The 25,311-nt window shown below is 43.3% G+C and overlaps 1 protein-coding gene across 2 annotated transcripts; it reads left to right on the top strand.

The window, feature by feature from the left end:
• Window positions 1-5,458: 5,458 nt before the first annotated feature.
• Window positions 5,459-25,046, top strand: LOC139547630 (cullin-3). 2 transcript variants are annotated; one of them, XM_071356597.1, is made up of 17 exons: window positions 5,465-5,721; window positions 7,764-7,961; window positions 12,928-13,041; window positions 13,303-13,374; window positions 13,504-13,664; window positions 14,564-14,678; window positions 14,853-15,081; window positions 15,527-15,672; window positions 15,932-16,108; window positions 16,689-16,859; window positions 17,337-17,444; window positions 17,975-18,099; window positions 18,242-18,338; window positions 18,632-18,766; window positions 19,065-19,251; window positions 23,757-23,902; window positions 24,030-25,046. In XM_071356597.1, the coding sequence occupies exons 1-17, from the start codon at window positions 5,659-5,661 to the stop codon at window positions 24,159-24,161; spliced, it is 2,376 nt and encodes a 791-aa protein (XP_071212698.1). In that variant the 5' UTR covers window positions 5,465-5,658; the 3' UTR covers window positions 24,162-25,046. The 2 variants fall into 2 exon arrangements, with proteins under 2 accessions (XP_071212699.1, XP_071212698.1); XM_071356598.1 differs by lacking the exon at window positions 13,303-13,374 and having other exon boundaries at window positions 5,459-5,721.
• The last annotated feature ends 265 nt before the right edge of the window (window positions 25,047-25,311 follow it).

Genomic DNA, 25,311 nt, shown 5'->3' with positions numbered 1-25,311 from the left:
ATTTAGGTAGGTAGTCATAGGTATGATGATTTAAAAATAATTTTAACCTTTATTTAACTAGGCAAGTCAGTTAAGAACAAATTCTTATTTTCAATGACAGCCTAGGAACGGTGGGTTGACTGCCTTGTTCAGGGGCAGAACAGACAGATTTTTACCTTGTCAGCTCAAGGATTCGATCTTGCAACCTTTCGATTACTAGTCCAACGCTCTAACAACTAGGCTACCTGCCGCCCCATAATGATGATGATAATGAACTATTTTCAGCAGATTACACATCCCTTTGATGACCATTAAACAGCGAGCAGTGAATGAATCCATCAATTAGCTAGCCTGTAGTTCACGCTGAGAGAGGAACTGAACTCAACGCTAGCCATTAATACCACCTTCTGGAATTACACAACATATTATTGCAATTATTCAATTATCAAGAGACTTCCATATAGTCTAATATGATGTTAATGAGTCCACTGATAATTAATGACATTGTTACCTGAGCTTCACCATGTCTCTTCGCCAAACTTGTCAACAACCAGCGACTTCAGCCTGTTGAATCATCATTGTAGCCTAATGAGTAAGTCTACTACTGGAAACACATTGAATTATTATTGTCGATCAGTTCAGTCCAGTAGCCTATATAACCCTCAAACTCAATTCTGGACCTCGAAGCCAGTTCCACTGCATTTTTTTTATTGTTCCCCTCTAATCAGGGACTGATTTAGACCTGGGACACCAGGTGTGTGCAATTAATTGTCAGGTATAACAGAAAACCAGCATGCTCCGGACCACGTAGGGTAAGATTTGAGTACCCATGCTATAAACATATGCCTGCCTATACTGTAACATATCAGTTTAGACTATCTATCACGATGAGTTAATTTATTGGTCGACACACACAACTTGGATTCTACCGACACTGTGTCTGCAAACCTTTATTCCCACATACTCTAACGCACAACATTATCTCTGTCGACAGCCTGCATGAATATATTTCATTCAAGTGATATGCCTAGGTCTATATCCTGTATATCCACAAAAACTTCAGCTCCTTATTCCATCACTTCTGCCTCTGTGCATTTTAATAGTGACTGAAGAAAGCCGTTCACCCAGCTCCAGCTGTCGGCGAGGGCGTTGGTGCGCCGTGCGGTCGAGAGGAGTGTCAAAGGCCCTGTTCAGGCGATAGAGGCGCTGAAATGATCTCAACTCTGTACAAACAGGGGCATCTAGGTGAAGAAGATCCCATTCACCATTAGGCTATCAATGTGACGTTCAACAAATGGCTTAGATTAAATATTTGAAATAAAACGACTCATTTTTTTTTTTTTTTTACGGACAATGTAGGCCTACATTATTAATTCACATTTCTGTAAATGTGCTGGATTTAGCCAGTTGGCTAGATTTAATGTATAGTCCCTAGGCTGATAGATAAAAACATTTCTCATCACAAACTTCACACCCACACAAAAAAGCAAGAATAATTATAAATAAGAAAATACAATAAACACAAACAATCAAACCTTTCCATGGAGCTGATCAGGCTGTTGATTGTGGCCTGTAGATTGTTGTCCCACTCCTCTTCAATTTGGGCTGTGCAAAGTTGCTGGATATTGGAGGGAACTGGAACACGCTGTCGTACTCATCAATCCAGAGCATCCCAAACATGCTTAATGTGTGACATGTCTGGTGAGTATGCAGGCCATGGAATTTCAGTTACCAGGAATTGTGTACAGATCCTTGCGACATGGGGCCGTGCATTATCAGGCTGAAACATGAGGTGATGGCAGCGGATGAATGGCACAACAATGGGCCTCAGGATCTCTGTATATTCAAATTGCCATCGATAAAATGCAGTTGTGTTTGTTGTCTGCAGCTTATACCTGCACGTACCATAACTCCACCGCCACCATGGAGCACTCTGTTCACAACGTTGACATCAGCAAACCGCTCGCCCACATGACGCTGTCTGCCATCTACAATTGAAACCGGGATGAATCTGTGAAGAGCACACTTCTCCAGCGTGCCAGTGACCATCGAAGGTAAGCATTTTCCCAATGAATTTGGTTACGACGCTGAACTGCAGATGAGCTTCCCTGAGACGGTTTCTGACAGTTTGTGCAGAAATTCTTTGGTTGTGTAAATCCAGTTTCATCAGCTGTCAGGGTAGCTGGTCTCAGACGAACCCGCAGGTGTAGAAGCCGGATTTGGAGGTCCTGGGCTGGCTTGGTTACACGTGTTTAGATGTACTGCCAAAGTCTCTAAAATGACATTGGAGGCAGCATATGGAAGAGAAATTAATATTCAATTATCTGGCAACAGCTCTGGTTAACATTCCTGCAGTCAGCATGCCAATTGTACACTCCCTCAAAACTTGAAACATCTGTGGCATTGTGTTGTGTGACAAAACTGCACATTTTAGAGTGTCCGTTTATTGTCCCCAGCCCAAGGTGCACCTGTGTAATGATCATGCTGTTTAATCAGCTTCTTGATATGCCACACACACGTCGATGTCTGGTTCACTTAAGTTGTGGTCATAAAATCATGTTGGTGGACAGAGGTTCCCGGTATCGTGGTTGATTGAGATTTCAATATCATGCTCAATATCAATTGGCTATTATTAGATTAATCTACCTGAAACCACCTCATTACCTCCCTTGCCACCACACACACAGAACAACAATATAATAATATTCTTAAAAGCCCAGTGCAGTCAAAATGTGATTTCCTGTGTTTTATACTGTATATATTTCCACACTATGAGGTTGTAATAAATCTGTGAAATAGTGAAATTATGATAATGCCCTTTTAGTGTAAGAGCTGTTTGAAAAGACCACCTGAAATTTCAACCTGTCTGGTGACATCACCAGGTGGTAAATTCGTTAATAGACCAATAAGAAAGAGATTTCCAAACCTCTCTGCCAATAACAGCTAGTTTTCAGTTTTTCCCTCCCCACTCAGACCACTCCCAGAGAGTCATAGCTTGCAAAATTCTTGCTTGAGAATTTGCTCTTTTCTAAGAAGCTATTTTTGTTTCTTTTTGACCATTTTAAATGAAAACAAATCATAGTAAGGTACTCAATTGGTTAGCAATTTTAAAATAACTCCACATAATAAAGAATTTATAATGGATTAGTAAATAGTTTATTCATCATTACTAATCATTACTCCATTCATAAGATGTTTAATATAGGTCCTTATAAACCATTTACTAATCATTAGTTAAGTATTTTTGCGTGGTCTCCTCTAAAGTGTGGGCTATTTATGCATTATAAATACTTTAAAAATGTTTTGAGTGACCAGTGTATTTCTTTACAAAAAGATGGGCATGCCATTGGTAAACATTCCAGTATTCGGCCTACCTGATGCAGTGGAGGCTGCTGAGGGGAGGACGGCTCATAATAACGTCTGGAATGGAGCTAATGGAATGGCATCAAACAAATGGAAACCATGTCTTTCATGTATTTGATACCATTCCACTGATAGCGGTCCAGACATTACCACGAGCCCGTTCTCCCCATTTAAGGTACCACCAACCTCCTGTGACCTGATGGTCCTTAAGGTCACAAAATAGCGTAGAACAATTGTTGCAAGGACTTAAGGAAGAGTTGTACTGTGAATATTGTCAACCTCACAAACGAATCATAAAACAGGGAGATGTAGCCTACATACAACACCTGGCCAGACCTCCTGTTTTTCTCTAGTGGATTTTTATATACATGTTACATGTAGGATTTAAAGGTAGAAATGTTACATGTATAACCTTTAAATGCTTCCAGTGCTTCAGGCTTTTAACCACCAACTATTTTCACACATGGCTTTATTTGGTGACACCTTTACTGGGCCTTTAGCTAGTAACTCTTTAAATATAATGGGAGAGTTCAGTGAAATAATGTATTGAGATATTTGATTGCAGCGCGTTGTCCTGAATGTTTTGCGTTTACTAGGGTGGAGATTTCGCAAACAGGACTCCCAATTTCTAACATGGACTATAAAGAATGATAGAGGCTTCTAGTGGCCAAAAGACCGTTTGGCATGGGCAGCGCCATTGAGGTCTTTCAGCATTTTAATGCAGTCAGCTGGTTGCGACTTCCAATTTCATTGACTGATCCCTCCTGGTGGCCCTGTTGGAGTCATGTCCAACCAATCGTGAAGAAGCAAATTAACTACTGCTTCAATGGCGCTGCCCATGCTGTCACAGACGCTATAATGGCAAAGGTACAAAGATGAGCACTCTATCTATGTCTATGGTATGGACCCATAATTGAATCATACAGCTGACCAAATTAGGAGAGATTGTAGTTCTGAGTTAACCGTGATTAGATTGCTCTAAAAGAGTGACTGCAATCCAGACTTTTGGTAGAAAAGCCATTGCCAAGAAACGCTTATGTTTGCATTTTCAGACTAAAACCGTTATTTTACTCAGCAGGGAGTATCTAAAGTTACACATTACACTATTACAAAGGTGTGACTGTTTTGGAATAAAATGTTCAATATATTGTCTTAAACATCCTTTGTATTGTGTGCTTATTGTTTAACCATTGATAATGTTCTAAAGGCCATTTTAAACCTTAAGGAGCATCAGGCACTGCTGGAATGTCTACCAATGGCATGTCCATCTTTTTGTGAGAAATTACACTGGTCACTCAAAACATTTCTAAAGTATTTCTAAAGGGGGCCTCCCGAGTAGAGATTCTGAGTTCGAGTTAGGGGAGGGTTTGGCTGGCAGGGATGTCCTTGTCCCATCGCGCACTAATGACTCTTGTGTCGGGCCGGGCGCAGTGCACGCTGACACGGTCGCAAGGTGCGCACAGTGTTTCCTCCGAAACATTGGTGCGGCTGGCTTCCGAGTTAAGTGGGCATTTTGTCAAGAAGCAGTGTGGCTTGGTTGGGTTGGGTTGGGTTGTGTTTTGGAGGATGCACGGCTCTCGACCTTCGCCTCTCCGAAGTCTGTACGGGCGTTGCAGCGATGAGACAAGACTGTAACTACCACGAAATTGGCTGAGAAAAAGGGGGTAAAAGTAATAAAATTACAAATGTAAGTAAAGTAAAGCAGAGCCCAAATAATTTATAGTAAGCCGGGATGGAGTGGTTGGTACGCTATAAAAACAATTAAGCATTTGTATTTGTGAAATATGAATATATGAATATGAAATAGCCTATCTAATAATTTTACCTATTTGATAAGCCTATCATATAAATCCATTCTGTAGCTCAGCATTTTAGAAATGGACGAAGGGCAGTCCCAATTTGAGACACAAAACTAGCTTAATACGAAGGGGAAAAAAGTAGGTACTAAGTCGGTTAGGATGAAAGCGTCTGCTAAATGGCATAGCTATATTATAGTGTAATTAAGTGTTTGGCAAAGCCCTATGGAATTGATTGACCAAAACATTTAATTCATCAGAAAAGTACAACCTCCAGCCCAATACCCTTAGTCTCGCGTGAGTTGCAGCGTGTGAGCTCTGCGCAGTGAGAACTGTAGCTAGGTAGTCCGCCATTGCTGTGTGGGGAGATCTACGTTAGAGCAACATTGACATTTGGTTGTCAACAACCAATTACGGACCAGCGAGGAAGGTCTAGTGGAAGCTGTTCCACAAGTATACATCCCTGTACCTAACCAGATAACATTTTCATGTAAATACAGAACACACAGACGAAGTAACCATGTCCAATCTGAGCAAAGGCGGCACCAAAAAGGACACCAAGATGAGAATACGAGCCTTTCCTGTAAGTACACACCGCTGATAGGACCTGTCCCTGCCAGCAGGCGGTGACTGGACCGCCGAGGTTCGAGTAACTAGCTAGCTTGGGAGTGCAGTTTGCAAGGCCAGGCTTTCAGTAAACAAAGTAACGTTAGCTAGCTGCCCCGTACTAGAGCTTATGGATAGCTGCTTGCTAGCTCATATACTGTTAGCTACCTACCAACTCTTAGCTAGCTAGTAACGTTACTGTTGAATTATTAATTAACATTAGCTAGCTAACGTTACTGTACACACTTCACCCGGGGGGGAAAAAATTATTGATGGCTACCTAACTTTAGCTAGTTAACATTAAGTAAATATTTGGCGTCGTAGCTTTGTTTGTGGCCTCATGACTTGTCGTATTTAGTCAATTCAGAAACTGGTGGGTTGGAGAGTATTGTTGTGTAACGTTATTTTGCATGACATGGTTTGCTGAATCACTTGTTTTGTTACATGTCAATTAAACATTGATACCCCAACTGCTAGATAACTTTAGCTAACATTTTGCATCGACTGTAATAGCCAGTTAGTTACTTTGTCTGTCAAGTAGCTAGTCTAAGTTTCATTGGGAAACCGTTTGCTGATAGCTAGATCTAAGTTAATGGACGAAAGCTATTGGATGAAATCAGTATTCAGAAGATCAGTATTCATGTCTTTAAAAAAAAATAAAAAAATACAAATTTTGTGATTATAATCATGTCTCATAGTCAGCCTGCAGGCGCCTGGCCTGCCACAAGGAGTCGCTAGAGCGCGGTGAGCCAAGTAAAGTCCCGCCCGACCTAACCCGGACGACGCTGGTCCAATTGTGCGCCGCCCTATGGGACTCCTGGTCACGGCCGGTAATGACATAGCCTGGGATCGAACCCCAGGCCTGTAGTAACGCCACAACACTGTGAAGCAGTGCCTTAGACAGCTGCGCCACTCGGGAGGCCTAGTATTCAGTTCTGATGGATATGCCTCCACTGAATCCTCAATGATCCCCTAGCTCTCAAACGCTTCTCTCCATATGGTTTTCAGCAGTTGCCGTCACCCACGGTTGGCTCTGTGAACTACAATTCTGACGTTGTGTTTTAAAGTTTAGAAACGTAAATAATCATCGCTTGCGAAAAGGTTTTCGAAACATATGCCCCTTATTATTTCTCGCTGATATGAAATATCTTTTTTTTTAAAAAGAAGCAGATTTACACATTCCATACGTTGTGTGTGCCTCCAGTTGATGGACTACACTTCATCCCCATTGTGTCGGGATGTGGATGGTGCCATATCCAAACACCTTGTATGCAGCTTTCGGCCAGCCTCACTTTGGAGAGCCTCCAGGTTTAACAGTCCATGGTTGAGCGTGACAGCCAAAGGGGACAAGGGATTTATATCAAGCTGTGAATATGGCATGTTTAGCTGAGTGTGATGGTTGGCTGCTGTGCCATTTACTGTCTGTCCAGTTAAAAGGAGAATTTAGGGGAATGGGAAATGTTACGAGACACAGTTAGAGGTGGTCGTGAGCAATATTATATGGAAAATATAAAACGCTTTCATTCATGTTATGGTCTGTATGAAACCTTATTGGGAATATAATCATGATATTGCAGTATTGCAGTCTTAGTTCATCACAAGGAAAACAAATAGGGACACACCTACTCGGTTTCCCTTACAGTGATTTGTTTTATATACTTTTACATATAGGGTCAAAAGTAGGAATATAAATCATGTTTTTTCTGGAGTAGCGATTCTTTTCTCAATGTTACACTCAAACTGTTAGATATTGCATCATAGTACAGGCTACTCTTTAAATCAGTAGGGATATTTGGGTTGCGGAAGTGCAGCAAGTGTAGACTTGTTTCTCTCACCTAAAGAAGTAAGCTAGCCTAGCAGGAGACTGATAGACATTGTGTGCATAGCCACAATTTTTATCAGGCTGCTTTGTTCCAGTTCTCCCTCAGACGAGGTATTGTGCTGGAGCCAACGATCCCCGAAACTTTGACCTGTCAGTCCGTTTCTCTGCTCTCCTCTTACTTCCTTTGTCCGCTGCAGATGACGATGGACGAGAAGTATGTCAACAACATCTGGGACCTTCTGAAGAATGCCATCCAGGAGATCCAGAGGAAGAACAACAGCGGGCTGAGCTTCGAGGAGCTCTACAGGAACGCCTACACCATGGTGCTGCACAAACACGGCGAGAAGCTCTACACGGGCCTCCGGGAGGTGGTCACCGAGCACCTCATCAACAAAGTAAGGCCAATGAACGCATGGTGGTAGATTAATGTGTTCATCCCAGCGCAGGTCAGGATGTTGATTCAGTACTGGGTGCTGTTTATTAGGGCATGCGATGGGAAAACGTTTAAAAACATTTTGCAACAGACAATGAAAAAAAGTGTTTCTTATTGGACGAGTCCAGGTAGTCCCTCCCCGTTTTCAACCAGTTTTCTTTTGTTTGGTGCCTCATGAACACGACCTGGGTCTGGATTAATGTCCCCTTTGCTGGATTTGTGCGGGTATGTGGTAATAATCACCCTTATAAAATCACTGGCAGGTCTTTAGCGTATTTTCCATCAGTACATTTGCAGGATCTCTGGAGTCTGAGAATAGTCACTGAGCTTAACCACAGAATGTTACTCAGCTTGACCACAAAATCCTTTTAATTGTTGAAAAGCAAGGAAACAAATCTTGTGAAAGCCTGTCGCATGAATCCAGGTCATATTAAATTACAGGCTGATTTGTCCTGTTCAGTGTTGGGCCTGTTTGGTATGCTGACAGCATGATGAAGTGGAGCGCTCATTAAACCTTTTACTGTGGAAAAGCTCCAGGGATCTGTTTGACGATGGCTGGATGCTGCGGACTTGCAAAACATGAGTTGCTCCCATTCATTCATCAGCCTTGTATTTAGTAGTTGGAAATGAGAAACGTTAGCCCAATTCCTCTATCAGAAGGCCCAGCTCCACTAGGGCCCATAGGCATCTGACTGGAGATTTGAAGGCCCTCTTTCAGTAATAGCACACACACAGTCCTGGTCTTTGACAAGCTCGGCTGATTGAAAAAGCCTCCTGTTTCGGTGAGGATTTGTATGTTTGGTTTTGTTCTGTCCAATCGTGTAGGTACTAGAAAGCAGATCAATCTGCCTTTTGGTACTTTCATCAGTGATTGTGATAGCCTTTATTTTATTTTTGTGTACTTTTTACCCCTTTTTCGTGATATCCAATTGGCAGTTACTGTCTTGTCCCATCGCTGCAACTCCTGCACGGAATCGGGAGAGGCGAAGGTCGAGAGCCATGCATCCTCCGAAACACGACCCTGCCAAGCCGCACTGCTTCTTGACACACTTAATCCGGAAGCCAGCTGCACCAATGTGTACGTACGTACAACTTGTGACCGACGTCAGCGTGCATGCGCCCAGTCCGCCACAAGGAGTTGCTAGAGTGCGATGGGACAAGGTCATCCCGGCCGGCCAAACCCTCCCCTAACCCGGACGACGCTGGGCCAATTGTGCGCCGTCTCATGGGTCTCTTGGTTGCGACACATCCTGGGATCGAACCCGGGTCTGTAGTGATGCCTCAAACACTGCGATGCAGTGCCTCAGACCACTGTGTCACTCGGGAGGCCCACGATTGCAATAGCCTTTGAGGATAGTTTGTGTATCACATGATCCCTATAACATTCCTGTTTAAACCACACGCCATGTAGGCCAACATATTCCACTGAATGAGAAGCAGCAGGAAGCAGCATCAGATTATCTCGAAGCCGTGAAGCTATAGCGTCTGCAAACTATTTTGGAAACAATGACATTACCGGGCCAATGAAGTATCTATGGAGGGCTAGGGCTGTGACGGTCATGAAATTTTGTCATCCGGGTGATTGTCATTCAAGTAACAGCCAGTCTCACTGTAATTGATGCAAAAAGTAAATCCACTGATGTGGACCTTTTGGATCTCCATTTTTTTGGGGGGGGTCTAAAATCCATTTAATATAGCCTACAAATCACAATAAATCCATTCTTTTAAGCATGTCTAAAGAAACATTATGATATGAAGAAGATGTAGCCTATTTCAGAAGAACGAATAGCATATTCTGAGTCGTCCTAATGTTAGGGCCTGTTATGGCTGTGGGCTACACTAGTTCATTCAGCGGGCAGGATTTGCTTATAATTCCTGAGGAATTATTTTATTGTAAGAACAATACAATTGAAAATAGCTGAATAAAATGTAAAGGTTATTTTTCATCAAACGATTTGAGGGAGTGAGCATATGCGTCTATCCTGTGTTGAGCAGTAAACGAAGAAACGGGTTCTCCTATATGCTTAATTTATAGATTTTTATGCAGCTTTAGTTGTGATGCAAACGTTAGGCTATATGTTTTGATTTCTAATACATTCTAAGGCTTCATGGTGCGACAAAGGATGAGTTGAAAAAAGTTGCATGAAAGGGAAGCTCTCTTTTTTCTTGTGCAGGCTGCAAACACTTCATCAGTCTCTCGTTCACAGTGTGACAAGCACTTGATGATATACTCATGCATTATTCTAAGTTTAGTCTGGTCTTTACATATAGCCTACTAATATACAGTACCAGTCAAAGGTTTGGACACCTCATTCAAGGGTTTTTCTTTATTTTTACTATTTTCTACATTGTAGAATAATAGTGAACACATCAAAACTATAAAATAACACATATGGAATCATGTAGTAACCAAAACTGTGTTAAACAAATCTAAATATTTGTTATATTTGAGATTCTTCAAAGTTGCCACCCTTTGCCTTGATGACAGCCTTATACACTCTTGGCATTCTCTCAACCAGCTTCATGAGGTAGTCGCCAGTGTGGAATTATACAAAAAAGAATAGACATCATCCATAGCCTGCATTCGAATAGGGAATGGAGGTTATGTGCAGTTACTTTTTTAATGTGCCAGGTAGGCTACACTGTTTGTAAAGCGGACTAATGTGCTTCATTTTTAAGAATTTTGCAATAAATATAGCAGCACAAGAAAGCTAGGATCCACTTGTATTAAATAGTGGCAAGTTAACTCTGTTTTCATGTGCGATTGCGCAATGACTGGGCTTATAAGAACACGTTTCACTAAGCTCTGTAGGCTATGGGCTCTCCAACCATGTTTCAGGGGTCTTGGGCCTATAGGCTATGTTTGAAGTTATTTGTCCACTTCAGTTGTGATACTAACCTTAGCAAAACATATAGGGTCTATAGGCTATGTTTGGAGTTATTTGTCCACTTCTGTTGTGATACTAACCTTAGCAAAACATATAGGGCCTATAGGCTATGTTTGGAGTTGTTTGTCCACTTCTGTTGTGATACTAACCTTAGCAAAACATATAGGCCAATTGGCTCTGTTCTCACGCAATTGCATAGCCTATAGAAATGTTGCGCAACAGCAACACTTTCATTCCATGCATCAACCACCTATGAGGAGCTGTCTCTCCCTGTGCAACAGGTGATCCTATTCCGCTCAAACTGAATGTCAGGGCTCTCGTGAAGTGTTTAATGTGATTTTTCGATTGCATTTGCATTGATGTCAGAGTGATTAGAGGGACAATAGTGTGCTGAGTTAGAATGTTTGGTAGGCTACTAATGACATTCATAGGCATCAGATGACTGCTATCATGACTGCCAGTGTGGCTGTAATACGGTCACCATAACAGCCCTATGTAGTGCGGCATGCCTACCTTTTGAGATGACCAATTATCGCTGTGGATGTCAATATTTCAGCATTGGCCTTTATAAAACACCACCCAATTGGCATCTCAGAATTGAAACGAATTATCTCCCATTGACATTCTGTTCCTGTCCCCCACATTTGCAATCAGAGAAATATGGGACATTCAATTGAATTCAATCACTTTTTGACAGCATTTCTTTTGATTTAAACAAAACCTTTTCATACATGTTTGCCCATGAAAGAAGGGTTCATAAAGTGACTTTTTGGACCTAAATGTCAAAACATTCAGGAGATAAAGGTGCTCAAAGTTGACCCTTTATGCATACCCCACCATACTATGAGACGTCCATGTCTATCACTGGAAAAGAGAAACAGTTGAGTTTCATATAATTTAAAGTAAGCTTTTGTGATTATATTATTGTGTTGTGCCCGCCGTTGGTTGAGACACAACATGCTCTTAAATACAGGGTGGGTGTCATTCCATTCTATGAATTATATTTATCCCTTCAGACCACTGCAATTTAGCTGGTACACCATTAGGCTTGGGCGATATACCATTTAGCAGGGATTTTGAAATACAGACCCCCACCTTGCAGGGGTGCATGTTATGCCACTGGTAATAACTACAAGTTGACTATCTAAGATGTGCCAAATAAATAATCTCCAGCTCAGCGCTTCAGCTATGCATTTGGTTTGCTAATTTGCTAGCTAAGTGGCAAGATGGCAAGATCAAGCTTCTTGGTTACAGCAGAGACAATCAATCCCCTCCTGGATCAAGAGCCGAGCTGTCTAATATTTATTTTGTGAGTGCAGAAAACAGTGAGTAGCCTTTTGAGGTAGTTGTATATCTTTATGAGCTGGGTTGTCTGTCCTGCAAATAGTTTGTTCGCTTGGGCTTGTTAGCATTTAGCTAGCTATGGGAATTCGCTACTAATTTATTGGCAAAATGTTGTTATTGACACAGCCTTACTCTTTATTCTAAATACACAATACATTTCTGACACCATTCAAACCAATGAGTGTTTTGGAACTTTAAAGGCAATTATCTCATAATCATATTTTTTCAGATAGAACCTTATAGTCCCAAGCTCTCGATTTGTAAAATTAAATACAAATAATAATTACCTTTGTTTGTTTTGAACATGTTTTCGAAAGTCTTATATTTGGATGATGGTGTTTTAGGCTACTAGACATAAGTACAACAGATTCATCAGTGGGTGATTTTATAGTGAGCTGAGAGGAGTTCACTTTCCATTGAGATAGTGTCCAGCACACTGACTCACACACACTGTTTCACTAAATGGATGATGATGGCGTCTCTGCCTGGAGTTGATGAGCACAGTTCTTTGGAGTCCCGTACGGAGAGTGAAGGAAACACTCCGAGAGAGGAGCTTGTGGAGGGAGAGGCTCACAGACAGAGCTTGTGTCATGCAGAGAAAGCGAGATGGGCTCGGTATGCTGAGTCATCAGTGTGGTGTGCGTGTAGTATCAAACGAATGCCTCTCTGCCTGACTGTGCCGCTGCTTCCCCACAGGTACGGGAAGATGTCCTCAACTCACTAAACAACAACTTCCTCCAAACACTGAACCAAGCCTGGAACGACCACCAGACGGCCATGGTCATGATCAGAGACATCCTCATGTACATGGTGAGTGTCACCACCAGCTACCAGAGCCATGTATTTAGAGAGTTGGGCCAACTTTTAGAATGTCGTTTTCATTCTAGACATAGTTGCATAGCGTTATTTTAATCCAGTCAGCCGATTGGCTGTAGTGATGCTACGTTTTGCATCATATGTGTTCTGCATCATCACACTTTTAGAAAACATAACTGCTGACATGCATAATTTGTGCTAATCAGACGTGCACACTTCTTAGTTATTAGGATTTGACTGTATTTCTCAATGCAGTGTCGTCTCGTAACCATCCCTTGGACTGGCAATGCATTGCTGCCTGGCTGCAGGTCTCAAACGCGCTCCGGGGTGAAGTTTCCCTTAAGTACAGATCAGCTTCCCAATCCTAACCATACCCGTTAGTGGGGTAAATGCAAAACTTATTTAAGATCCACCTTGACTGACAAAGTCTCCCCCTCTCTTCCTCTTGTTTCCCAGGACCGGGTGTACGTGCAGCAGAACAACGTGGAGAATGTCTACAACCTGGGCCTGATCATCTTCAGAGACCAGGTGGTACGCTACGGCTGCATCCGAGACCACCTCCGACAGACCCTCCTGGACATGATCGCACGCGAGAGGAAGGGCGAGGTGGTGGACAGGTATAATAATATGACCCCGTCTATATACACAGGCCCCGTTCGACTTCTTTAAAAATGCACAAACTCCTAGCTTCGTTGAAGGAATCACTGAAATTACTGGATAAGTGGAATCACTACAAATGCCTGGACAAGTGAAAGCCATGCGGTGGAATGCTTGTGTTCATCTGTCCAGTCATGTCTAAGCATTGACTGTTTCGAGGGTGGGAGGAAGGATGCATTTTGAAGGAATTCGAACAGAAGGATGCAGTGTTTCTCCCGATAAAGAAAAACACAACTCTAATCCATGATTATTTCATTGTGCTCTTTGTTATATTTAAAAAGTATCTGATAGTCTTTGAGCTGACCCAGACCTAAATGGCACCCTATACACTGAGTGTACAAAACATTATGAACACCTTCCTAATATTGAGTTGCACCCCCTTCTGCCCTCAGAACAGCCTCAATTTGTCGGACCATGTGCTCTACAACGCGTTGAAAGCGTTCCACAGGAATGTTGACCCCAATGCTTCCCACTGTTGTTAAGTTGGCTGGATGTCCTTTGGGTGGGGGACCATTCTTGATACACACGGGAAACTGTCGAGCGTGGAAAAACCCAAGAGCGTTGCAGTTCAAACTCTGAATGGCACGCGAACACAAACCATTTCTCAGTTCTCTCAAGGCTTAAAAATCCTTCTTTAACCTCCCCTTCATCTACACTGATTGAAGTGGATTTCACAAGTGACATACGCGATCATAGCTTTCACTCGGATTCACCTGGTCAGTCTATAACATGGTCAGAGCAGGTGTTCCTCGTGTTTTCTACATTCAGTGCACTACTTTTGACCGAGGCCCATAATAGAATGCAATTTGGGACTCCAGTGTACTTGGCACATGTACTTGACACACACTCTCTCTCTCAGGGGGGCGATCAGAAATGCCTGCCAGATGTTAATGATCTTAGGCCTCGAAGGGAGGTCGGTTTACGAAGAGGACTTTGAGGCCCCGTTTTTAGAAATGTCTGCAGAGTTCTTCCAGGTTTGTAAGAATCCCTCCCCCCCACCCATCTATTCACACGCATCAATGCTGTGTGTGTCATGCATGTTGACTTGCAGTGATATGTTGTTGGCCTACTATCATGTTATATACATCATGTGGATGCCCTCTCAATCTCCCAAGGTGCTCCTAACCCTGTGTTTGTTTGCCCTCCAGATGGAAAGTCAAAAGTTTTTGGCAGAGAACAGCGCGAGCGTGTACATAAAGAAAGTGGAGGCGCGGATAAACGAGGAGATTGAGCGCGTGCTGCACTGCCTGGACAAGACGACGGAGGAGCCCATCGTCAAGGTGGTGGAGAGGGAGCTCATCTCCAAGCACATGAAGACCATCGTGGAAATGGAGAACTCGGGCCTCGTCCACATGCTCAAGAACGGAAAGACAGAGGGTCAGTGTCCCACACTACTACTACTACTACTACTACTACTACTACTACTACTACTACTCCAGTCCCAGCTATGGGTTGCGTCCCAATGGCACCTTATTCCCTATGCATTAAACTACTTTTGATGGGGACGATTAGGCTCTGGTCAAAAGTAGTGCACTATGTAGGGCGTAGGGTGTTTTCTTTCTTTTTTTATGAAAGGGCTATTTCCCCCCGATGTTAAAATTTGTCAGATGTTTGTTTACCTCTTGAATAGATATTATGCAGAGCAGAATAATAGAGTAATGTACACTGTGTGAATGTGTGTTGTTATCGTGTGCATACTTGGTACCACATCAATGTCAGCAATTCAATACTTCTTGTGAAATATATTCTGTGTAGTAGGTGGTCTTTGGATACTAATGTGTTTGTACTGATGGTGTGTGCGTGTGTGTGTGCGTGAACACAGACCTGGCGTGTATGTATAAGCTCTTTAGCAGAGTGCCAAACGGACTGAAGACAATGTGTGAGTGCATGAGCTCCTACCTCCGCGAGCAGGGCAAGGCGCTGGTGTCAGAGGAGGGCGAGGGCAAAAACCCTGTAGATTACATCCAGGTAACTCACACAGGAAGTGGCATCATTGACACAGGGCAGGGGGGGTCCACTAAAGATTGATCTCTGGCTACGTTCCCGTCACAGATTTAACAATAGTGAAAACTCCAGCGAATGCTTTTAAATCTACAACAGGGATGCAATTTCTGTTGCTCTCCATATTGACACTAGATGGCAGCGTACACAAGAGCATGTAGTAAGTGCCACTGCTTTCCAATAATAATGTCACATTTTCTTCCTTCCTCCGTTTTGTTCTCTGCAGGGTCTGTTGGATCTGAAGTCACGTTTCGACCGCTTCCTCCAAGAGTCGTTCAACAACGACCGGCTCTTCAAGCAGACCATCGCAGGGGACTTTGAATACTTCCTCAACCTCAACTCGCGCTCCCCCGAGTACCTCTCCTTGTTCATTGACGACAAGCTGAAGAAAGGCGTAAAAGGAGTGGGTGGTTTTCTGATGTAATGGGGGAGGAACGTCCTCCCCTCAAGGCACACAGGCTGCTTCCCTAATGACACCATATTCTCTATATTGTGCACTACTTTTAACCAGAGCCCGATGGCACCATATTCACTACGTAGAGCCCTACTTTTGACCAGGGCCCAGCACCCTGTCATTGTTCCTGAACAACAGCCCGAAAGAATGAAAGCTTGACCTCATCACTCATTTGGAATTATATAAAGTTAGACACACAAATATCATACCTCCAAGACATGCTAACGGGAGGTTAATATTTTTAGGGGGGTATGATATTAGTGTGTCTAACTTTCTCACTCATCACTGTTCACGATTCGTTCAGGATTATCTGTAATCGTGGTAGCATCCAAATAATGTAGAAGTGTTTAGAAACATGTTCTATGCTGGAGTACAGAGCCAAAACAACAACAAATGCCACTGTCCCAATACTTTTGGAGCTCACTGTATAAGGAGTTCAATATTTGATTAAATTAGTGTTTTGAAATGTAATCATTTAAAGTGTGTGTGCTTGTGTAACGTTCACTTTTCTCTCGTCCTGTATGTGTAGTTGACGGAGCAGGAGGTGGAGTCGATCCTGGACAAGGCCATGGTGCTCTTCAGGTTCATGCAGGAGAAGGATGTGTTTGAGCGGTACTACAAACAGCACCTGGCCAGGAGGCTGCTCACCAACAAGAGCGTCTCGGACGACTCGGAGAAGAACATGATCTCTAAGCTGAAGGTGAATATACAGGAAGAGCAGTAGCTATATATCTTTAGATCTTCCATCCATTAATACATTCATCAACTGTTTTCTTTGTTGTTTTTTGTCAGATATATTGTAGCACCTTCGATACCTAATAAGTGTGACCTTGTGTTCAAATACTATTTCAAATCTTTCATATACTTCGAGCATTTGCTTTAGCCTGTTTGTGGTGCCACGTAGGCGGGGTTTGCACCTTTTGATTGGTTCAATTGCAACAGGCAACCTCAAGCTAGCAAAGCTAAATTATTTGAAGTCATTTTGAATTGTATTTTGATCCCAGGTCTGGTACAATACATTTTTAACTTGAACTGCACAGAGACTGTGTTGAACCTCAGCTCAGCTGAGTGCAGAGTCAGTGTGAAAGAAACGGATCGCGTGAGTGAAGTGTTGTTTAATAGATCTGTCTCATCCCCTATCTTTCTCACTCTCTCTTTCTCTGGTTCCCCTGACCAGACGGAGTGTGGTTGCCAGTTCACCTCTAAACTGGAAGGCATGTTCCGGGACATGAGCATCTCAAACACAACCATGGACGAGTTCCGCCAACACCTACAGTCAACGGCGGTGAGACACCCACTCCCAGAACCAGTCCAGTGTTGGTTCTGGGGAACATAGAGCTCGCCAGCTTGTAGTTCTAAAAAAACAGAAATGAGTTACTTCTGGTTCGTTCAGCCATTCCTATAGAGAAAGAAAAGGCTTAGGAGATATTATATGTTTTGTTCTATGATATTATATTGGTCCGTTAACATTACCTTTATGAATTATGAAACCTTATGTGCTTTTTTTAATTACATAAATGCTTAAACATTCATAAAAAGTGACGTTAGCTGATGATTAGCTCATAGAACAAAACGTATAAGTTCTAAGCCTGTGTTTACCACAGACCTTATTTTTGGCGTTTATCAAAAAACCCTACAAAAACTCCATTCATTTTCCCACAGGCTTTGAACCATGGCGGAGTTGGTGCCTATAAAAAGACGCCATTACTATTGCTCTCTATTTAACCTAGCCATTAGCTCTCTCAAAGCGAAGAGCACATCTTGTGAAGCTTTTGATACCTCAGTGGAAGACGTAGATCTAACTTTCATCCCCAGGTGTCGTTGGGCGGAGTTGATCTCACAGTGAGGGTCTTGACGACGGGTTACTGGCCAACGCAGTCCGCCACACCCAAATGTAATATCCCCCCTTCTCCTCGACATGCATTTGAAGTCTTTAGAAGGTTTGTATCTCATTTACTTTGCATACCAGAGGCCATATATTCTCTGCTGCAGGTTGTGGAAGCGGGGCGCTGTCCGTTGTTTGTCTGTGTTTATCTTTAACGCTGTAGTGTGTGACTGTCCCCTCTGGCTCTGCGGCCATAGGTTTTATCTGGCCAAGCACAGCGGCAGGCAGCTTACGTTGCAGCATCACATGGGCTCTGCAGACCTCAACGCCACTTTCTACGGCACAATCAAAAAGGTATGCAGGGGACAGCCTTTGCCTGGCTGACAGACTGATGCATGCACACACACCAGTAATGTCAACATCAGGTCTTGATAACAGCAGGTGCATCAAGGCTGTACTTGCCTTTTTGAATATGGGATGAACAGGGATGTGTGGGGGGCGGGGCTAAACTCACATTTCACACATTTGTGTTTATATAAGCATGACATAGTGAGGGATTGAACAGAGGCTACATTGATGATTCCTCCTTTGTGACTGAGTTACCTGAAGTTGGCCGGTGGTGACCTCTCATTTCCTCTCCCCCCCAGGAGGACGGCTCAGAGGTGGGGGTGGGCGGCGCCCAGGTAACAGGCTCCAACACCAGGAAGCACATACTGCAGGTGTCCACCTTCCAGATGACAATACTAATGCTCTTCAACAACCGGGAGAAGTCTTTGTTTGAGGTACAGCCGCTAATTGAATGCGTAGAACATCACTGAATAAAGTCAAGTTTGTAAGGGGGGGGATGTATTTGGGCAATGTGATGTCTTTATTATATGTGCATGATGTTGATATTTGTGGTCTGGCAATGTCTTTTCCCTGAGAGGAAAAAATGATATTGAATTGAAAAAGTTACACTTGTTTCTCTATAAACAGAATGTATTATTTGGTTTCAGTATAATGCAGTCATGGATCAAAGGATCCCTCTGCCTCATATCCCTCTCTCCTCTTTGTCCCCATCTCTCGCTCACTACTGTGTAGGAGATCCAGCAGGAGACAGACATCCCGGAGAGGGAGCTGGTGCGTGCGCTGCAGTCACTGGCCTGCGGGAAGCCCACCCAACGCGTCCTCACCAAGGAGCCCAAGTCCAAGGAGATCGAGAACGGCCACGTGTTCACCGTTAATGACCAGTTCACCTCCAAGCTGCACCGCGTCAAGATCCAGACAGGTAACAACCATATAGACCATTCTTGTGGAACACAGATTCGAAGATCTAAGCCATGCATAACCGAAATGGCACAAAAACAACCAAGATTTATTTTGTTTCAACCTTGCTTTCTGAAACATTGCGTTGTGACTTTGAACTGTATGCACAGTGCATTCGGGAAGTTCAACCCCCTTGACTTTTTCCACATTTCGTTCTAAAATGTATTAAATTAAGTGTCTTCCTCATCAATCTACACACAATACCCCATAATGACAAAGCAAAAACAGGTTTGGATTTTTTGCAATTTTTTTTTTTTTTACTTTTAAAAAACAGATACCTTATTTACATAAGTATTCAGACCCTTTGCTATGAGACAAATTCAGCTCAGGTGAATCCTGTTTCCATTGATCATCCTTGAGATGTTTCTACAACTTGGAGTCTACCTGTGGTAAATTCAATTGATTGGAAATTATTTGGTAAGGCACACACCTGTCTATATAAGGTCGCACAGTTGACAGTGCATGTCAGAGTAAAAACCAAGCCATGAGGTCGAAGGAATTGTCTGTAGAGCTCCGAGACAAGATTGTGTCGAGGCACAGATCTGGGAAAGAGTACCAAAATGTTTTGCTGCATTGAAGGTCCACAAGAACACAGTGGCATCCATCACTCTTAAATTAAAGAAGTTTAGAACCACCAAGATTCTTCCTAGAGCTGGTCAACCGGCCAAACTGAGCAATCGGGGGAGAAGGTTCTTGGTCAGGGAGGTGACCAAGATCACGATGACCACTCTGACAGAGACCCAGAGTTCCTCTATGGAGATGGTTGTCCTTGTGGAAGGTTCTCCCATCTCTGCAGCACTCCACCAATCAGGCCTTTTTATGGTAGAGTGGGCAGACGGAAGCCACTCCTCAGTAAAAGGCTTGGAGTTTGCCAAAAGGCACCTAAAGATCCCAGACCATGAGAAACAAGATTCTCTGGTCTGATGAAACCAAGATTGAACTGAATGCCAGGCGTCTTCCTACGGTGAAGCATGGTGGTGACAGCATCCTGCTGTGGGGATGTTTTTCAGCGGCAGTGACTGGGAGACTAGTCAGGATTGAGGGAGAGATGAACGGAGCAAAGTACCGAGAGATCCTTGATGAAAACATGCTCAGGATCTCAGATTGGGGCAAAAGTTGACCTTCCAACAGGACAACGACCCTAAGCACACAGCCAAGACGATGCAGGAGTGGCTTTGGGACAAGTCTCTGAATGTCCTTGAGTGGCCCAGCCAGAGCCCGGACTTGAACCAGATTGAACATCTCTGGAGAGACCTGAAAATAGCTGTGCAGCGACGCTCCCCATCCAACCTGACAGAGCTTGAGAAGAATGGGAGAAACTCCCCAAATACAGGTGTGCCAAGCTTGTAGCATCATAACCAAGAAGACTCAAGGCTGTAATCACTGCCAAAGGTGCTTCAACAAAGTATGTAAATTTGATATTGTTTTTTAAAATTTTGATTACGTTTTCAAAAATGTATAACAAAATAAAAAAACTTTTTTGTCATTATGGGGTATTGTGTGTAGATTGAGTGGACACTATTTTTTTCCATCTAATTTAGAAAAAGGCTGTAACGTAACAAAATGTGGAAAAAGTAAAGGGGTCTGAATACTTTCCCGAATGCATTGTTATACCAACCTTCGAAGGGTCATTCTACCCACAAAACTATAATGAGTTTATGATTATGATTCTACCTCTGATACACTACATGACTAAAAGTATGTGGACACCTGCTCGTCGAACATCTCATTCCAAAATCATGGGCATTAATATGGAGTTGGTCCCCCTTTTGCTGCTATAACAGGCTTTCCACTAGATATTGGAACATTGCTTTGGAGACATGCTTGCATTCAGCCACGAGCATTAGTGAGGTCAGGCACTGATGTTGGGCGATTAGGCCTGGCTCGCAGTTGGCGTTCCAATTCATCCCAAAGGTGTTCGATGGGGTTGAGGTCCGAGCTCTGTGCAGGCCAGTCAAGTTCTTCTACACCGATCTCAACAAACCATTTCTGTATGGACCTCGCTTTGTGCACGGGGCATTGTCATGCTGAAACGGGAAAGGGCCTTCCCCAAACTGTTGCCACAATGTTGGAAGCACAGAATCGTCTAGAATGTGTAGCGTTAAGATGTCCCTTTACTGGAACTAATGGGCCTTGCCCGAACCATGAACAACAGCCACAGACCATTATTCCTCCTCCACCAAACTTTACAGTTGGCACTATGCATTCATCGAGGCACCGTTCTTCTGGCGTCCGTCGGATTGCCAGATGGTGAAGCGTGATTCATTACTCTAGAGAACGAGTTTCCACTGCTCCAGAGTACAATAGCGCTGAGCATTACACCACTCCAGCTGACGCTTGGCATTGCGCATGGTAATTTTAGGATTGTGTGCGGCTGCTTGGCCATGGAAACCCATTTCATTAAGCTCCCGACGAAGTTATTGTGCTAACGTTGCTTCTAGAGGCAGTTTGGAACTCAGTGAGTGTTGCATCCGAGGACAGACTACTTTTACACGCTTCAGCACTCGGCGGTTCCGATCTGTGAGCTTGTGTGGTCTACCACTTCGCATCTGAGTTGTTGTTGCTCCTAGACGTTTCCAATTTACAATAAGAGCACTTACAGTTGACCGGGGTAGTTCTAGCAGGGCAGACATTTGACTACGCTGGCATCCTATGACGGTGCCACGTTGAAAGTCACTAAGCTCTTTAGTAAGGTCATTCTACTGCAAATGTTTGTCTATGAAGATTGCATGGCTCTGTGCTCCATTGTATACACCTGTCAGCAACAGGTATGGCTGAAATAGCTGAATCCACTAATTTGAAGGGGAGTCCACATACTTTTATATAGTCAATCAAGTTTATTTTATTTTTTTATTTTATATAGCCCTTCGTACATCAGCTAATATCTCGAAGTGCTGTACAGACACCCAGCCTAAAACCCCAAACAGCAAGCAATGCAGGTGTAGAAGCACGGTGGCTAGGAAAAACTCCCTAGAAAGGCCAAAACCTAGGAAGAAACCTAGAGAGGAACCAGGCTATGAGGGGTGGCCAGTCCTCTTCTGGCTGTGCTGGGTGGAGATTATAACAGAACTATGCCAAGATGTTCAAAATGTTCATAAGTGACAAGCATGGTCAAATAATAATCATGAATAATTTTCAGTTGGCTTTTCATAGCCGATCATTAAGAGTTGAAAACAGCAGGTCTGGGACAGGTGGCGGTTCCATAACCGCAGGCAGAACAGTTGAAACTGGAATAGCAGCAAGGCCAGGTGGACTGGGGACAGCAAGGAGTCATCATGCCCGGTAGTCCTGACGTATGGTCCTAGGGCTCAGGTCCTCCGAGAGAGAGAGAGAGAAGGAGAGAATTAGAGAGAGCCAAGATTTTCAAAATGTTCATAAATGACAAGCATGGTCAAATAATAATCAGGAATAAATGTCAGTTGGCTTTTCATAGCCGATCATTAAGAATTGAAAACAGCAGGTCTGGGACAGGTAGGGGTTCCATAACCGCAGGCAGAACAGTTGAAACTGGAATAGCAGCAGGGCCAGGCGGACTGGGGACAGCAAGGAGTCATCATGCCCGGTAGTCCTGACGTATGGTCCTAGGGCTCCGGTCCTCCGAGAGAGAGAAAGAAAGAGAGAAGGAGAGAATTAGAGAGAGCCAAGATTTTCAAAATGTTCATAAATGACAAGCATGGTCAAATAATAATCAGGAATAAAAGTCAGTTGGCTTTTCATAGCCGATCATTAAGAGTTGAACAGGTAGGGGTTCCATAACCGCAGGCAGAACAGTTGAAACTGGAACAGCAGCAAGGCCAGGTGGACTGGGGACAGCAAGGAGTCATCATGCCCGGTTTGCCGTGACGTATGGTCCTAGGGCTCAGGTTCTCCGAGAGAGAGAAAGAAAGAGAGAACGAGAGAATTAGAGAGAGCATACTTAAATTCACACAGGACACTGGATAAGATAGGAGAAGTACTCCAGGTATAACCAACTGACCCTAGCCCCCCGACACATAAACTACTGCAGCATAAATACTGGAGGCTGAGACAGGAGGGGTCAGGAGACACTGTGGCCCCGTCCGATGATACCCCCGGACAGGGCCAAACAGGAAGGATATAACCCCACCCACTTTGCCAAAGCACAGCCCCCACACCACTAGAGGGATATCTCCAACCACCAACTTACAATCCTGAGACAAGGCCGAGTATAGCCCACAAAGATCTCCACCACAGCACAAACCAAGGGGGGGCGCCAACCCAGACAGGAAGATCACGTCAGTAACTCAACCCACCTAGGGACGGCATGAAAGAGCACCAGTAAGCCAGTGACTCATATAGTGTAGTTGTAGTGGAAAACCCCCACTGATCTCCACTCATCTGGATAGCCCAGCCACAGATTCACCTGTGTAGCATGTATTATATATTCTTGTGCATGTAGCCGTCATGTGGTTCCCGGCTGAAACGGGTTTTCCTTGTGTTGGCTACTAGTCGCTGCTAAGCAAGGAGAGTCGGACCCGGAGAGGAAGGAGACGCGGCAGAAAGTGGACGACGACAGGAAGCACGAGATTGAGGCGGCCATCGTCCGCATCATGAAGTCTAGAAAGAAGATGCAGCATAACGTACTAGTAGCAGAGGTCAGTGGAATACAGTGTATGAAGATTGAGGTGTTTCGGGTACACCTGGTTGTATTTAATTAACGTCGGTAATTAGATGTGAGGTTCGGTTCTGATTTGTGTCTCTGTGTTTGTACCGTCTCTCCAGGTCACCCAGCAGCTGCGATCGCGATTCCTCCCCAGTCCTGTAGTCATCAAGAAGCGCATTGAAGGACTCATTGAGCGGGAATATTTGGCGCGGACACCAGAGGATCGCAAAGTGTACACTTATGTAGCATAAAGGCGTGAATTCCATGAAACCTGACACAAAAAGAAACTATACCTTTTTTTCTGGGACGGGTTATGCGTATGAATTTGAAAGTTTGTCTCATACTGGGAAACACTGGGAAGCTTACTTTTCTTCCATTGAAAAAAAAATGCATTTAAAGACTTTTTTTTCTCATATCTTTTAGATTTCTTCTGCAGAGAAGAGCTAAATGGAGGGATTGGATCTCGCTTTGTTACAGTTTCATGTTCCTAATGTGGCCTTGGGAAGAATTGGGGGGAGAGTGTGAATGCATCGAGTGTACTGCATTCAAACCCAATATAACAAAAGGAAAAGAAAACGAGCATACAAAAAATATACCAAGCAAATGTGGGTTGGCTACACGAAGACCAAGAAAATATTTGACATTTCTCACGTTTTTTAAATGTTGATGTAAATGTATTATGTTTGTTTTTTCGTGGCATCATGCTGGTTGTACAGGTTGTTAGACACTATTGGCCTTTTTTCCTTCTAAGGTTTTAATCAGAGAAGAGGAAGACATGGATGTAGTGGCTGGTTTGCAGAAAACAGGAGCAGTTGCTTTGATAGCATGTTTTGTTTTATGGAGTGGTGGGAGAAGTCACATATGCTCTATTCAAGTTTTTTTTAACGTTTTTTTCAATGGGGCCTATTGTAAAATTGGATCATCAGCCCAGAAAATATTTATCCTTGGAATTGTAGGTTCCTCCCTATGCAGATCACAAAGGGGAAGTACATTTTTTTTCTTTACTGCATTTCAATTGGAACCAATTTAGCACCATGTTTTAATGTGTATAAATTGTAAAATAATTATTGTACTCACTAAAGTGGACTGTACAGGGCCTAGTTTTCATCATATTAAATGTAGAAAAAGAAAATGTACATCGAAGGGAATTTTGCCTCCCTGTTTTACGACTCTGTGCCTTGTGTATTCCTCTCTGAGAGCAGAGAGAAAGCCACAGTAAATTGTACAGTGAAATACAGTATCTGCGCCTCTGACCATAATTAAAGCGTAATACATAGAGGGAACCACAGTCAAACTGTTAAGCATCTTAGAGGAACTCAATAACTATTTGTATTGCTTTCAAACAGTGGTAGCCAACTTTGAGTCACTGCATTTGCTTTAGAACAATGTTTCTTGCTGAAT

This window comes from Salvelinus alpinus, chromosome 21, assembly GCF_045679555.1.
Source record: "Salvelinus alpinus chromosome 21, SLU_Salpinus.1, whole genome shotgun sequence".
In the NCBI taxonomy this organism is placed as follows: domain Eukaryota; kingdom Metazoa; phylum Chordata; class Actinopteri; order Salmoniformes; family Salmonidae; genus Salvelinus; species Salvelinus alpinus.
Note: the sequence above shows the minus strand (reverse complement) of the source record. Positions and strands in the feature narration are given on the sequence as shown.

Bases quoted from the DNA above. Each gene is read 5' to 3' on its own strand.
- LOC139547630 (XM_071356597.1), top strand. From the start codon at position 5,659: ATGTCCAATCTGAGCAAAGGCGGCACCAAAAAGGACACCAAGATGAGA. The intron at 7,962-12,927 runs GTAAGGCCAATG...GCTTCCCCACAG, and splicing joins CCGAGCACCTCATCAACAAA to GTACGGGAAGATGTCCTCAA. The intron at 16,109-16,688 runs GTGGGTGGTTTT...CTGTATGTGTAG, and splicing joins TGAAGAAAGGCGTAAAAGGA to TTGACGGAGCAGGAGGTGGA.